Source organism: Clarias gariepinus, chromosome 7 (assembly GCF_024256425.1).
Source record: "Clarias gariepinus isolate MV-2021 ecotype Netherlands chromosome 7, CGAR_prim_01v2, whole genome shotgun sequence".
Classification (NCBI taxonomy): Eukaryota; Metazoa; Chordata; class Actinopteri; order Siluriformes; family Clariidae; genus Clarias; species Clarias gariepinus.
In genome coordinates, this window is record NC_071106.1 from 9,286,407 (window position 1) to 9,302,852 (window position 16,446).

The 16,446-nt window shown below is 39.9% G+C and overlaps 1 protein-coding gene across 1 annotated transcript in view; it reads left to right on the forward strand.

Annotated features, from left to right (window-relative positions):
• The first annotated feature begins 7,509 nt into the window (after nucleotides 1-7,509).
• The window catches only part of LOC128527721 (transcription initiation factor TFIID subunit 4-like), a 115,304-nt gene continuing 106,367 nt past the window's right edge, over nucleotides 7,510-16,446 (forward strand). Inside the window, exons 1-2 of the mRNA XM_053500240.1 lie at nucleotides 7,510-9,193; nucleotides 11,990-12,132. Coding sequence (XP_053356215.1) covers nucleotides 7,528-9,193; nucleotides 11,990-12,132 — 1,809 coding nt within the window. The 5' untranslated portion in view covers nucleotides 7,510-7,527. The remainder of the gene's footprint in view (nucleotides 9,194-11,989; nucleotides 12,133-16,446) is intronic.

Genomic DNA, 16,446 nt, shown 5'->3' on the forward strand with positions numbered 1-16,446 from the left:
GATCAAAGAAAGAGATAATTTAGTATTAAGTAAAAAAAAAAAAAACAGTTAGAATTTAACATTTATCTGAGTTATATATATATATATTATTATTTTTTTTTTTTACTTATACTACTTTTTAACTATCATTTATTTACTTATTTATTTATTTTTTACTTTTATCACCTCTAGGTTGCAAGCTTCGATCAGTTTTCCTGTAAATCAAACAATAAACTTTACCCAAGTAATCAGAGAAGGGAAGCCAAAAATAACACATATGGAATTAGGTAATTATGTAACAACAACAACAACAACAGTCAGTTGTTTTTTTAAGACACGTTGATCAGCCGTTCTGGAACAGTTCTTGCAAGAACAGTATTGTGTTGAGTGCATTTGCAAAATCCTTTAAGCACCATGATAAAACTGGCTCTCATGAAGACCAGCCCAGGAAAGCAAAACCAAAACGTACTTCTGCTGCAGAGGATTAGTTCATTTACTGTTAACAGCCTGAGAAATCAAACAGCTGTTAACAGACAGCACCTCAGATGAGAGTGGCAAATACATCTCAACATTAACCGCTCAAAGGAGATTATTAAATAGTTTGGATGCCTTCAAAATTGCTTTATAATGTAGAAAGAAATTAAAATCAGGAACGACCATGAAGTTAGAAACTGATCCCAAACGTTTGAGCAGTATTGTATACAGTATATATTTAGGTTTTCCTGTTCTGGTTCCACTCACAATTGTCACAATTTATTGTGGATAATATTGAACTTTTTAACAAGAATAGCTGTTTTGAATTTTCCAGTGAATGTACCTATAATAAAAAAAAAAAACATTCATAAGTTTACAGATAAAAATTATGTATTTCAAATTATATATACTCACCTAAAGGATTAGGAACACCTGTTCAATTTCTCATTACTGCAATTATCTAATCAACCAATCACATGGCAGTTGCTTCAATGCATTTAGGGGTGTGGTCCTGGTCAAGACAATCTCCTGAACTCCAAACTGAATGTCAGAATGGGAAAGAAAGGTGATTTAAGCAATTTTGAGCGTGGCATGGTTGTTGGTGCCAGACGGGCCGGTCTGAGTATTTCACAATCTGCTCAGTTACTGGGATTTTCACATACAGCCATTTCTAGGGTTTACAAAGAATGGTGTGAAAAGGGAAAAACATCCAGTATGCGGCAGTCCTGTGGGTGAAAATGCCTTGTTGATGTTAGAGGTCAGAGGAGAATGGGCCGACTGATTCAAGCTGATAGAAGAGCAACTTTGACTGAAATAACCACTCATTACAACCGAGGTATGCAGCAAAGCATTCGTGAAGCCACAACATGCACAACCTTGAGACGGATGGGCTACAACAGCAGAGGACCCCACCGGGTACCACTCATCTCCACCACAAATAGGATAAAGAGGCTACAATTTGCACGAGCTCACCAAAATTGGACAGTTGAAGACTGGAAAAATGTTGCCTGGTCTGATTTCTGTTGGGACACTGTAACCTAGTCCTAACCCATGTAATATGTATCGTATGAATATTTTTATGTTATCGTTAAACCTGGTGTGTTTGTATTTGGACTGTTTTTTACTTTTCAAAATTGTGTACACCAAAAAACATTAAATACAAAATACCATACTGTATGTGTATCATGCACAAAACAGTATTCAGAAGAAATCCAAAATTAACACAAAGAAAATATTTATATTATTTAATGCTTACAAACTATCAGTTCACTTATAGTCATAGGACCGCATGCAGCTAGAAGCAAGACTTTAGATCACACTGTAACTTTAAATGGACTTTCTGTTCTATCGAGTGCAACAGTAAGAGATCTCTGTGATTATAGATTCTCGTCTTTTATTTGAAACTCATGTAGATAACATTACCAGGATAGCATTCTATCACCTCAGAAATATTGCCAAGTTAAGGAATATAATGTTACTAAACGATGCCGAAAAACTAGTTCATGCTTTTATCACCTCTAGGTTGGACTATTGTAATGCCTTACTGTCTGGTTGTTCAGCTGGATGCGTAAACAAGCTTCAGCTTCAGTCTAGAATGCAGCAGCGAGAGTCCTCACTAGAACCAGAAGATATGAGCACATCACCCCTATCTTATCTTCACTGCATTGGCTCCCTGTGAAATTTCACATAGATTTTAAAATACTACTTTTGACGTATAAAGCATTAAATGGTCTCGCCCCGCAGTATTTGAGCGAACTGCTAGTGTCTTACGATCCGCCACACCTACTTCAATCAAAGGATGCAGGCTGCTTGTTAGTACCGAGTATTATGAAAACTACAGCTGGGGGCAGAACTTTTTCTTACAAAGCCCCAAAGTTATGGAATCGTCTTCCAAGTAGTGTTCGCGACTCAGACACAGTCTCAGTGTTTAAGTCCAGGCTAAAAACCTATTTATTTAATCAAGCATTTTTATAAATAGATTGGGTAAAAGAGAAGATCTGGGGGACTCATGGACGTAGAGTATTATGGTGAACTGGTGTGTTTAGATGCTGTCCTCCCCACTCTTATTGATCATTCAGGTTTGCTGACGGTGACGTGATTGTTTGCTTTACATCTCAGAAAGCCCTCATGTTTGTGTTTCCTTCTGGCTCTCCCTTTTAGTTATGCTGTTATAGTTAGTCCTGCCGGAGTCTCTGCTTGCACCCCACAGTAAATATACATTTACATTATACATTATATGACTGGGACATACCTAACTGTTATCTCTCCTCTTCTGCTCTCCCCTCTTCTGCCCCCCCCCCCCTTCTCTCTCCCTGTCGAGCTACACATATCATTCCTGAGCTGCCAGTGATCCAGACTCCCTCTGCCCTCCGGACCTGTCTGACCCATCCTGGTACCCCGCTTCTGGTTGGAGATCTAATCACATGGATGCCCCGTGTGTCTTTTTGGGATGCGTCCGGTGACTCGGGACGGTTTCACTCTACCATGACAGCTGTTTCTCTGAGGACTTGACTTGGCTGCAGTTGCTCTTTAGTTCAGGACTGTAATTTCCAACGAGTCTACCTGAGTCTCCAATAACTACCTGGCCTCCATATTAACATCATTTAATATCAACTGTTATAGCTGAACTGCCTCCCACCCTACACACAGTATAAATGCAGATCATTTCCTGCTTTCTGTTTCACCCAGATGAAAATGGGTTCCCTGTTGAGTCTGGTTCCTCTCAAGGTTTCTTCCTATTACCATCTCAGGGAGTTATTCCTTGCCACTGTTGCCTCGGTGTTGCCTAAACATTCACATTCCATACAAACTTAAATAATTCTTTTGATTGTGTAAACCTGGTTTGTGACTGCAACACCAGCGCTAACATTTATCCTTCTTAGTGAAAAAAAGTAAAAAATGTATTTTAAAAAATTTTAAAAGCCTGTGAACAATAAGAAAAGAAAGAAAAATAAAACAGTTAACTCCATCAAGCATTACAATGCAATGGTTATTAGAATTGTTTTTAATGTTGAACCATCGTAATCTTCTACTGTTAAATATTATTTTATAATATAAAATAACTTTAGATTTTTATGTACATCCTATGCAAAAATATATATAATAATAAAAAATTATTAGGAAGGGGCAAATACTTTTTACAGCATTTTATGCCAAACAAAACACAAAAATACAGAGCTTTAAAAAGTAGGATATTAGAGAATATGTCTGATTAAGAAGAGAAAATGCAACATGTGAACTAAGATTTTTTTCAATTAATGTCTTAAAAAACCCACACAAGTATATATGTTTAAATAAGGGGTGTTAAACTGATCCAGAACGAGTCATGTGGATGCAGGCTTTCATTCCAATCAAGCAGGTCAGGGGTAGCTCAGTGGTTAAGGCATTGGACTATGGTTCGGAAGATCCCAGGTTCAAACCCCACAACCACCAAGTTGCCACTGTTGGGCCCTTGAGCAAGGCCCTTAACCCTCAACTGCTCAGATGTGTAATGAGATAAAAATGTAAGTCGCTCTGGATAAGAGCGCCTGCCAAATGCCTAAATGTAAATGTAAATGTAAGCAGAAGATCTGGATCCAGTTTGACACCCTGGTATAAATAAACAAAAACAAAACTAATGAACTTTACATTTTAGCTGTAATACACTTGCTTATTATTCTTATTGTATATTAAAATATCACACTATATGTAGATACTGTATTATAGTTCTTAGTTTACTTAAATGAAGTGCAGTTAGGGTTTTTAATTATCCTTGCATTGAGTCTGCAATATAATACTATTTGAGCAGTTTGGTCTCTTGTCTTTCTGGTTCTAGATTTGCACATTTTGTTATCTGCTCTCTGTCGGCAGAGTGGTGTAGCACTGTGTTCTTGCACCTCCAGGGTCCGGGTTCGATTCCCATCTCTGTGTGCATGGAGTTTGCATGTTCTCCCTGTGCTTGGTGGGTTTCCTCTGGGTACTCTGGTTTCCTCCCACAGTCCAAAAACATGCAGGTTATTGACGTTTCAAAATTGCCTGTAGTGTTGGAATAAGTGTGTGAAGGTTTGTATGTGTGTGTGCCCTGCGATGGATTAGCACCCTGTCCAGGGTATACCCCGCCTTATGCCATAAGTCTCCTGGAATAGGCTCCTGTATACAGGAAATAGCGGTATTAACAATGAGTGAGTGAGTGTGTGAGTGAGTAAATACCCATACAATATGTCCTCCTAAATTTTTTTTTTATAATAATATGGTTAGAACAGAGTTGTAATATGACTCTGCATTATCTATTAACAAAACATTTTCTATTTGGAGCTATAAACTGCATATTGATTTTAATGACAATTCATACCAAATGTATCATTACAAGCACCCTTATGGATGTGTTAAACGCTACAGAGGACATTTTGTTCTTAATCTTTCTCTTCCCTCTTTCTCATAGTCTACATTAAAGATAAAATGTTCTACAGGACAGCACAAACAAGCCATTGATATCATATCATTTTTCTAAAATTAATAAAGATCATTATTAAACTAGTATTAATTTATATGATAGACCAACACAAAGTATTGGAGTGTGAAGTGTTAAGTGGATTTATTTATTTATTTATTTGTTTATTTATTTATATGTGGTGTCCATTTGTATTCAGCCCACCAGATTCAATACTTTGTAGAATCACCCTTTGCTGCAATTACAGCTACAAGTTTTTTTGTGTATGTCTCTACCAGCTTTACACATCTAGACAGTGACATTTTTGTCTATTTCTCTTTAAAAAAAAAACAGTTCACACACAGTCAGATTAGATAGAGAGTGTCTGTAAAAAGCAATTTTCAAATCTTGCCCCAGATTCTCAATTAGATTTAGGTATTAACTTTGACTGGGCCATTCTAACACATGCACATGCTTTGATCTAAATCATTCCATGGTAGCTCTGGCTGTATGTTTAGGGTCGTTGTCCTGCTGGAAGATGATCCTCCGCCCCAGTCTCAAGTCCTTTGCAGACTTATTTAAAAAATATATATTTTTTAAAGATTACTTTGTATCTGGTTCGATCCATCTTTTTACAAACCCAGACCAGCTTCCCTGTCTCTGCTGAAGAAAAGCATCCATGTTTCACAGTGGGGAAGGTGTGCTCTGGGTGATGTGCATGTGATTTTGAATTTAGTGCAAAAAGTTATATTTTGGTCTCACCTGACCAGAGCTTCTTATGGCTTTCTTTGAACAATATCTTTCTCTCTTCCAAATAGGCCAGATTTGTGAAGTGCATGACTAATACAGTAGTCATGCTGTGGACAAGACTGTGATAGCCTGTCAAGTTTGGGTAACCCCATGTCTTGGTAGGTTTGTTGTGCTATACTCTTGTGCCATACTCTTTGCAGTTTTGGATGATGGATTGAACAGTGCTCCGTGAGATGTTCAAACCTTAGGATTTTTTTAATAACCTAACCCTGTTTTAAACTTCTCCACAATTTTATCCCTGGCCCCTCTGGTGTGTTCCTTGGGCTTCCAGATTCTATGTGTTCACTAACGTTCTCTAACAATCCTCATTCATGCTGAGATTAAATTACACACAGATGGACTCTATTACCTAACTAGGTGACTTCTGAAGGCAACTGCTTTCACTGGATTTTATTTGGAAGTAAAGGGGGCTTTATACAAACGCATACCACACTTTTTAGATTTAAAACCATTTATCATTTTCCTCCCAATTCAGAATTACTTGACACCTTTTATGTTTGTGGTTGTATCATGCTAAAATGTGGAAAAGTTCAAGGGGTATGAGTAATTTTGCACTGTAGACTGATTAACGTTGCTGGATTTGTGTGTTGGTGTGTGTGAGATTGTGTGTACGCTTGTTGGTTGTATGAGGTCAGGGTCTTCAGAAACATAACTACCCCTACAGCGATGACCTATGACTTCATACACTGTAAACCCAAATAAGTTGGCAAAACTCAAAAAAATTGAGGTAATCAGTTACATAAAATTTTTTAAGTAATGATGTTTGAAGTAAACAGAACTATGAGTTTTTGAGTTTGTTGTACTCATTCATATTATTTGTTCTTTTTTTGCATCATTGAGAAGCCTAACTCATAATATTTAATAGCAATTATCTTTTTTTGTTGTTGTTGCAAATCAAATAAATTGTTGTTGGTCTTTCGGCTGCTCCCGGCAATGGGTCGCTACAGCAGACAATCCGGTCCACTTCACCCAATTGTTGGGAAGCGAACCCGTGTTTTCGCATGGCAAACGAAACACCTACCACTGAGCCACCAGTGCCCTATTGCCCTGATGACGTCAGACACATTGCTTGTCTAAAATATTTTAAGTTGATGGAAATTTAAGGTGACAGTTACTGTTACTTAAGTACTTACAGATACTTAAAATATCAAATTTGTTCAGCTAACTTGAAAAGTGTCATTTCTACAAACTCATAAATACCAAAAAGTTTGAAATACTCATCAAGGTCTATTAATTTGAACTAATTGAAAATTATTTAAGTTAACAGTACTCTATACATTTAATTACTTTAAGCATTAGGGTTTACAGCGTGTTGGCATGAAGTCTAAAGTCATTATGATAAATTATTGGTTGCAAAAATAGTCTGATAAATAAACGATGAAAATCTTTCCATTAACAATATCGTGCCAAACACTTCTGTGCTTGGACCCCTAATAGTTGGGCGTAAATTATGGTATACTGAAGTAACAAACTGCTCAAGGATTTTAATATAAAAATAAGATTAATTATAAATATGAGTGCTGGTCATAGGCAGAAATGTTTTTGTTAGAAAAGAGTAAAATTGTAGAATGTGAAACATGGCTAAATGTGAAACTTTGTGAAAATGTGAAGCTAAAAGACTTGAAAAGAGGTACTACCCATTTATAAAGCATTTATAACGGATGAATTCTGCTTGTTAACTATCTAAAACATTGCTATTTCATTTAGCACGTCGTATTATTATAAAGTCCACATTAAAGCAAAATGAAACCGATTTGACGTCACATTCCCATTCCCACAATGCATAGCAACACGCATGCGCGCTGCACCTTCGGAGCCCCGCCCCCTGTTCAATTTAGACAAGGCTCCCCTCCAACATGGCGGGCGCCTCCGACCCTCTGGAAGAGATGCTGTTCTCTGAGGTGGACGAGAAGGCGGTGAGCGACCTGGTGGGCTCCCTGGAGTCACAGCTCGTCGGCCGGGGTGGAAACAAGACTGGTGCGGCTAAGCAGCACCTAGGAAAAGCCTTAGCCTCTCGGGCTAATAGTACATCCGAGCAGCAACAACAACAACATCCTCATCCTCATCATCAACAACAGCATAAAGCCGGGACGGAGCGCGGCTCGGACCCCGCCGGGATCACTCCATCACCGGAGAGCTGCGTAAAGGCGAGTACGAGCGGTGCGCGTTCACACTCCTCCTTCTCGGATAAGGTTAGCGGCGTGTGCGCGCAGGATGGAGTGCCGTTTCCCGCGGGTAGCGTTAGCGCCGCCGGCCGGAGAGCAGCAGCGGCTGGCTCGAGCTCCGTGGAGACGCCGCGGCATTACGGCACGCGGAAGAAGCGCGGTGGTGGTGCGCGCGGCGGCGCTGCCGCCGCTTCGCGGAGCATGAACGGCGCCGCGACCTCCTCCGCGCGCAGCGGCAACTCGCCACCGTCCGGCGCCGTTTCCATGGCGACGCCGCGCGCCAACTCCACCACCACCACCACCACCACGTACACCGTGTCCAGCGCGAGCCGGTCCGTCGCGCTGGATAAAGGGACTCCCAGGATCGCGCTGCACCGACTCCCGAGTCACATCGTGGCCAGCATCGCTCAGGGCAGGAACGGCACGAGCGTGTCCGCGCTCGTCCAGCAAGGGCGCGTGCACCACGCAAAGAACGCGGAGAGCGCGGACACCAAAGGGGAAGTGCATCAGGGTGAACCTGGGAGTGTGAACTCAGTACCGGGTACTGTGTGTATCGCCGTGACTCAATCCCAGCCTCAGTCTCAAACCCAGCCTCAGTCTCAATCCCGACTTCAATCCCAACTTCATTCCAAACCTCAATTTTTATCTAAACCTCAGACTCAATCCCAGCCTAAATCCCAATCCCAATCTCAACCCCAACTTCAGTCCCAGTCTAAATCCCAATCCCAATCTCAACCCCAACTTCAGTCCCAGTCTAAATCACAATCCCAATCTCAATCCCAACCACACTCTCAATCCCAAACTCAACCCAAATCTCAATCCGGAACTCAATCTCAACCTTCTCAATCTCAACCGCAATCTCAATCCCAACCTCAGCCCCAGCCGCAATCTCAATCCCTACCTCAGTCCCAACCTCAATCTCAACCGCAATCTCAATCTCAACCTCAGTCCCAACCGCAATCTCAATCCCAACCTCAGCCCCAGCCGCAATCTCAATCCCTACCTCAGTCCCAACCTCAATCTCAACCGCAATCTCAATCTCAACCTCAGTCCCAACCGCAATCTCAATCCCAACCTCAGTCCCAAGCTCAATCTCAACCTCAGTCCCAACCGCAATCTCAGTCCCAACCTCAGTCTCAACCCCAGCCTCAGTCTCAATCCCAACCTCAAACCCAACCCCAAATTGTATCCCAACCTCAAACTCGGCTTCAAACTCCGCCTCAAACCCAACCTCAGCTCCAGCCTCAGCCTCGACCTGCAGCTCCAGCACAGAGGATCACAACTCCACAGCTGTTAGTCAGGCCGCCGCAGCAGCAGGCCACCATTCAGCTTCCGCCAGGATTTACCATCCCGGCAGGTGAGAATATGACTCAAAACTTAAAACTTTAATGACTTTAAACTTAGTCCAGTGATCCGTGCATGTGAGTGCATGTGCATCTGTGTGTGTGTGTGTGTGTGTGTGTGGAGTGTCTGTGCGTGTCCTTGCTGTGTCTGTGTCTGTTTCCCTTTGGGTTTCTTCCCATCCAGGAAGCTCTGGCTGCACAGCAACAACCACCCTGACCGGATCGAACGGCTTCCTGAAGAAGAATGAATGAATGAATGGTTTCATGTTGTTTCACACGTAACCAAAGTGTATACACTTACTCACAATATCGGCACATATTGACGTCTCTGATAAAAAGGGAAACCAATTGATGCAGTACATCCATCATTTATTAATTTTATACGGGTAAACACACACACACGCACACTTACTGACCATGTGTTTATTCTCACAACTGTATAAACATAATATTCACTCTGTTATGTGAGCGATTACTTTCTGACTTTATAACAATAAAGAAAAAAAATTATGAAACTAATTTGAAGTAACAAAAAAAAGGGAAAAAAATCATTACAGACATGATAAATAACACAAAAAAAAATTAACACCTAATAAATGAGCTATTACACTTATTGATATAATTAGTAGTTTATTTACTTATTTAAATGTTAACATAAACATTTTTATAATAGTGCAAGAACACCTAAAAAAACACTGCAAAATGTTTTTTTTTCATTGTTTAAATGATTCGTTTAAAAATTATATTTACGAATAAATAAACAAATAAATAAACAGTGTTTAAAAAAAAATAGGTTACTGTTAAATCTGTAAAAAGACCTGTAATAAATTGCTAATAATAATAATAGTAAAGGTTGTAATGCTGAAAAATATATGAATAAAACAATATCTCAAAAATATATTGTGACATGATTTATTACAATATCTGATCTGACTAGGGGTTGATTTACAATTGATGCTGTTAGAGAAACTTACAATCTTTTCTTTTACAAATGAATATAACAGTGTATGATCTGGTGAATGAAGGCGTAAAACTGATTGACATTTACCGATGACTTTAGTCGGTGAAGTACGGTGATGAGACTCTTAGCCGCAGTAAAGCAGCTGAACGGTGCAGATGTTTTAAAGAAGGTTATATGTCTGTGAATGTAGATTCCGACCAAGGTGGCTTGGAGCCCAGTGCTGTCGTTTCCATGAACATTCAGCGAGTGGAACAATGGATCCATGAAAAGCAATGGATAACTTGTTGCTAACTTGCAGAACAAAATGAGACGCATCTGTCTGTAGAAACTGTACACACAATCATTCACCAACACCACTTGGGAGGTATTGCCTCATCCTCCGTACAGTCCTGACCTCACTCTTAGCCCGGGAGTTCCCGGGAGGCCAGCGTTTCAGACGTGAATCAGACAGACAGTCCAACCGTGCTCTGGTGTATTGAGAAAACTTTTTACCTTGATGGTATCCAAGCCGTAGTGAAACACCGGGATAAGTGTTTAAGTGTAACGGGATTATATAGAGAAATAAGGGGAGTTATTTTTTTCTGCACAATATTGACTTGAATGTTGTATGTGTGTAGTGCGTGTATGTAGTGTATGTTATGGAAAGTTATTGATGATTGTTTGGGGATTAAATGTTTTTTTTTATTTCTAATGTCTGATTGTTTTAATATGTGGTCTGTATTTCTGAAACAGCACTTCCTGCTGAAGGAGTAAATAAGTAAACCAGTAGGTTAGGACTTTACCAGTCTGAACTGCTTTCATTTTGTTGTGTGTGTGTGTGCGTGTGGTGGAAAAAATGCAAATATGATCGCAAACTGTTCAGTATCAAGGGATATGCTGTGTTCTTTTCCCACCATGAGGATTAATCTCGCCTTTATTCACACATCAAGGCTGCGTCCTAAACCGCACAACGTGTAACTAAATAAGAAGGGCACCAGTGGTGCACGGGGAGAATGCAGTTTGGGACGAAGCCCAAGTATTTTCTCATTGAGGATGTAATTATCTGATTATATTTAGTTAATATTTCCGAAGCACAGTATTATCAGGAGAAAAACGAAAAGCAATTTCATCAGAACACCAGTACATCTGTATTTTTATTGCTGCATGAGTGAACTCTCCACACATCTCCGACTTTGCGAGCTCTTTAACTAAACAACATAACAACTGAGTAACAATAAAAACTCCACAATGAGGATAAATCATTTAACTTATCGTTCCTGAGCTTCTCATCAGATCACCTCTGTGATAAAGCGTTTGAAATTAAACAGCTTGTTTCATCTCTGGATTATTTTGTACTGATTTGGCAGCATTTAATATGAGTTGGGAAAGAAGCTTGAATAAAAAAACAACACAGTGATTCAAGTCATTATTTTGTTTATTAGAAATAGCAAACGCTGCATGTGAGTATGCATACACAGGATTTTTACCTGGAGCTGATATTATAATCACACTCTTCTGACAAGTTTAACTTATTTTCTGTCTCTTAGTAATGTAACAGAAATGTAGGTGGTATTGTATCCGTTGTTTATGATCCATTGTGTATGAAGTGTGTCCCTAAGAGTCTTGGTGAGTAGCAAGCAGTGGACAGAACACTTGTTTCCAGTGAAGAAGGCAGCTTCAGCCGGCAAAATCACGCTGACCTCCGTCCGAACAAGCGCACTGAACAGTAATTGATGTGTTTCTCCTGGTGAAGAATCGTATTGTATTTGCGTGTATTGTGGCCAGTGATAACGGACCCCGGCTGTGTGGTTTTGTCAGTTTGGCTGAAGCTGATCTAAATTTATTATGCATGTGTGTGTGTGTGTTGTAGGCATGGTGTTGGTGCGGACAGAGCTGGGTCAGTTAATGATGGTTCCACAGCAAGCGCTTGCCCAAGCCCAGGCCCAGAGCGCCATCTCACCCCGACCAGCTGCCCCCACCACTACAGCCACCTTCAGAGTAACCACCCCACAGGTACACACACACACACACACACACACACACACTCCACACCACCACTCAGGCTTCACTGTGTTTGACAGATACACATACCACGCCTCCTTCATTGTGACTGACAGTTACACATACCACGCCTCCTTCATTGTGACTGACGGATACAGAAACCACGCCTCTTTAATTATCAGTAAAAGACACAGAGGCCACGCCTCCTTCATGTGACAGACAGAAACATAGGCCACGCCTCCTTCCCTTTGACTGACAGACACAAAGACCAGTAAAAGACACATGCCTCCTTCATGGGACTGGCAGACAGAGACCACGCCTCCCTCAGTGTGTCTGACAGATACACAGACCACGCCCCCTTGCCTGCGACTGACAGATACACAGAGACCACGTATTCTTTATTATCAGGGAAGGACACAAGAGGCCACGCCTCCTTCCCAGTGACTCATAGACTCAACGACCACGCCCCTTTACTGTGACTGACAGACAGAGACCACGCCTCCTTTACTATGCCTCACAGACCCAATGACCACGCCTCCTCGCCATGTGATTGACCGACACTGAGACCCCACCCCCTTCCTTTCCTGTGCCTCACAGACACAAAGACCACGCCTCCTACACAGAGACCACGCCTCCTTCATTAATTGATGCACTTTACGTTGATTGTGTTCATGAGCATTTATTTGTCTTAGATTAACGTGTGGTTTATAAGATTATTGGCAGATTATGAATCCTGATCGGGATGTCGACCCCGTGCGTCTTTAATCTCTTAGGTTTAGTGAGTTTAGCACAGCGCTCCCACCCCATTTTTATCGCTGTCTCTGTCCTTTCTCCCCTCGTCTCTGATTTTAATGAGGTGATTAATATTTCATAAAGTTTTACTTATCACCTTCTACCTGTTAGAATGTAATTAATCACAGTATTAGCACTTACACTTACTAAGCGTAGTCCGTATTCATCTTCTCTGATTAATGGTGAACGTGTTCTAACCTGCAGGAAGAAAAAAAAAAACAGCAAGAAAAAAATTCAGTTTGGTCTGTTTCTAACATGTTAAAGGTGATGTGTGACAATATTAAATAAATAAAGGAAGAAAGAAAGAAAGAAATGTATAATTAAAGTAATAAAAATAAATAATTAAGTAATTATAATTAAAAACTGACATATATACAGTGGGGTAAATAAGTATTTAGTCAGCCACCATCTGTGCAAGTTCTCCCACTTAAAAAGATGAGAGAGGCCTGTAATTTTCAACATAGGTGTACCTCAACTATGAGAGACAAAATAAGGAAAAAGAAATCCAGAAAAACACATTGTAGGATTTAAAAAGAATTTGCAAATTATGGTGGAAAATAAGTATTTGGTCAATAACAAAATTTCATCTCAATACTTGGTTATATACCCTTTGTTGGCAATGACAGAGGTCAAACGTTTTCTGTCTTCACAATGTTTACACACACTGTTGCTGGTATTTTGGCCCATTCCTCCATGCAGATCTCCTCTAGAGCAGTAATGTTTTCGGGCTGTCGCTGGGCAACACAGACTTTTAACTTCCTCCAAAGATTGAGATCTGGAGACTGGCTAGGACACTCCAGGACCTTGAATGCTTCTTATGAAGCCATTTCTTCGTTGCTCGGGCGGTGTGTTTGACATCATTGTCATGCTGAAAGACTCAGCCACGTTTCATCTTCAGTGCCCTTTCTAATGGAAGGAGGTTTTCACTCAAAATTTCATGATAACATGGCCCCATTCATTCTTGCCTTACACGGATAAGTCCCAAAGCATAAAGTTTCCACCCCCATGCTTCACAGTAGGTATGGTGTTCTATGGATGCAACTCAGCATTCTTTCTCCTCCAAACATGAAGTTCCATTTTGGTTTCATCTGACATTCTCCCAAACCTCTTCTGGATCATCCAAATGCTCTCTAGCAAACTTCAGGTTTGGACATGTACTGGCTTAAGCAGGGGGACACGTCTGGCACTGCAGGATTTGAGGTCCTGGCGGCCAGTGTGTTACTGATGGTAGCCTTTGTTACTTTGGTCCCAGCTCTTTGCAGGTCATTCACTAGGTCCCCCGTGTGGTTCTGGGATTTTTGTTGTTCTTGTGATCATTTTGACCCCATGGAGTGAGATCTTGCGTGGAGCCCCAGATCGAGGGAGATTATCAGTCTTGTATGTCTTTTTACTTTTTCTAATAATTGCCCCCACAGTTGATTTCCTCACACCAAGCTGCTTACCTATTGCAGATTCAGTCTTCCCAGCCTGGTGCAGATCTACAATTTTGTTTCTGGTGTCCTTTGACAGCTCTTTGGTCTTGGCCATAGTGGAGTTTGGAGTGTGACTGTTTGAGGTTGTGGACAGGTGTCTTTTAAACTGATAAGTTCAAACAGATACCATTAATACGGGTAACGAGTGGAGGACAGAGGAGCCTCTTAAAGAAGAAGTTACAGGTCTGTGAGAGACAGAAATCTTGCTTGTTTGTAGGTGACCAAATACTTATTTTACTGAGGAATTTACCTATTAATTATTTTAAAATTCTACAGTCTGATTTTATGGATTATTTTTTCTTATTTTGTCTCTCATAGTTGAGGTATACACATGAAGAAAATTACAGACATCATCTTTTTAAGTGGTAGAACTTGCACAATTGGTGGCTGACTAAATACTTATTTGTACTTTATAATTTTGCATATTCGTTGCACTTAAATAATTGATCATCAAACTAATCATGAATAAACTACAGTCGAATCCCAAAATTCACGGGGTAACGTTTCATGTGAAAAAATTTTGAATTTTGGATGTTTTAAAAAAATGCCTATTTTTATAGTTTAAACCCTACATATGCTCTCAAAACACTTTAATTTCATTTCAAACCCTTGGGTCAAAACATTACCCTTAAAACAGAATGTAAATGTAAACCCGTATACTCTACAGTTCTTAATAGTTTAGCATTAAAATGCATGAAAAATTATATATTGCCACGAAAAAAATTGAGGCGTACAGTTGCGTTTTCTGCAAAATCGCGGGAGTTTCCGCGAACAATTATTAGTTAAGTTCTAATGGAAAATCCGTGAACGACTGAGAAACTTTGTACCGCAACTGTGATCTGTAAACTTTGAACCGCGACTTTGCGGGGGTCGACTGTATCATTAACCACATTTTGTGGAAAGCTGAGCTAAATTCCACCTGCAGCTTAAATAGAACTTGTCTGACAAAGTGAAGCACTCGTCACACACATGTTACCGTTAGCAGACATGCTCCAGCGCGAGGCTGTAGCTATTTGTAGCTGTTACAAGCTGTAAATCCAAAGCAATCGGCTTCAGCAGACCAGCATTACAGCCTGCACTCGGTCTGATGAGGGACTTCGACAGTGTTAATTATTTCATGGTGGATCTTAGACCAGCTGCCATAAAATAAATAATTAAATCCTTATATAAATAATAAAATCAATAGTTAAATAAAACATTTAAATAGCAGTTGAACATATTTTAAATTGAACTTGAACTTCACATTCCCCCCCATATATGTTTAATGCATTATGACAGCAATTTTTTTTACACTACTAATAAATAATAAAAGTGTATATAATCTGAAGCCTATTCTTTGATTTTAATATTGAACCTCTAAAAAGTAATAACAGTTTAATTATTTAATTGTCCTCTAAATCTGATGTTTTTAATTCATATCTCATTAAAGGTAAAGCAGAGCATGATGAAAATGTTTATTATGTACATTTATTAAGTACACACTTTCATTGTATGGATGTTTGCTGCTTCTGTCTTATAGATACAAAGATTTTTTCAACGACCTTGTTTTTATAAAATCCTATAAAAGTTTTACATTTCTTTCATCAGTGAATTTATGTTATTTTGCCACAAGGTGGCAGCATTGCACAGTGCTTTTTTAATGATCAATAGTACAGTAAGATTATTACATTGTTGTAACTCGACCCCCCCCCATACCATACCATAATATACTTTATACCTGGTATACCTTCTGTGTAAGTGAAGCTCGATTCAATTTTAGATTTGTTTTCCCATAACTGAAACTCACCTCGACTCTCACACGTCATTCTGAATGTGTTAAATCATTCATCATCCAGCTGCCTGATTGTTTTAAAAAGCCAACAGTTCCGACTGAGAGATTTGATGTGATGTGTGTGTGTAGATGAGTGTGTGTTTAATTGCCCGGAGCTTTTCCATGTCTAAGGGTTCCTCAGGGTGTGTGTTGTCTTTACTGCAAGAGATAGACAGAGAGAGAGAAAGAGAGAGAAAACCTTTCTTACCATCCCTCATGTTGTGTGTACACTTTATCTATCTATCTATCTAT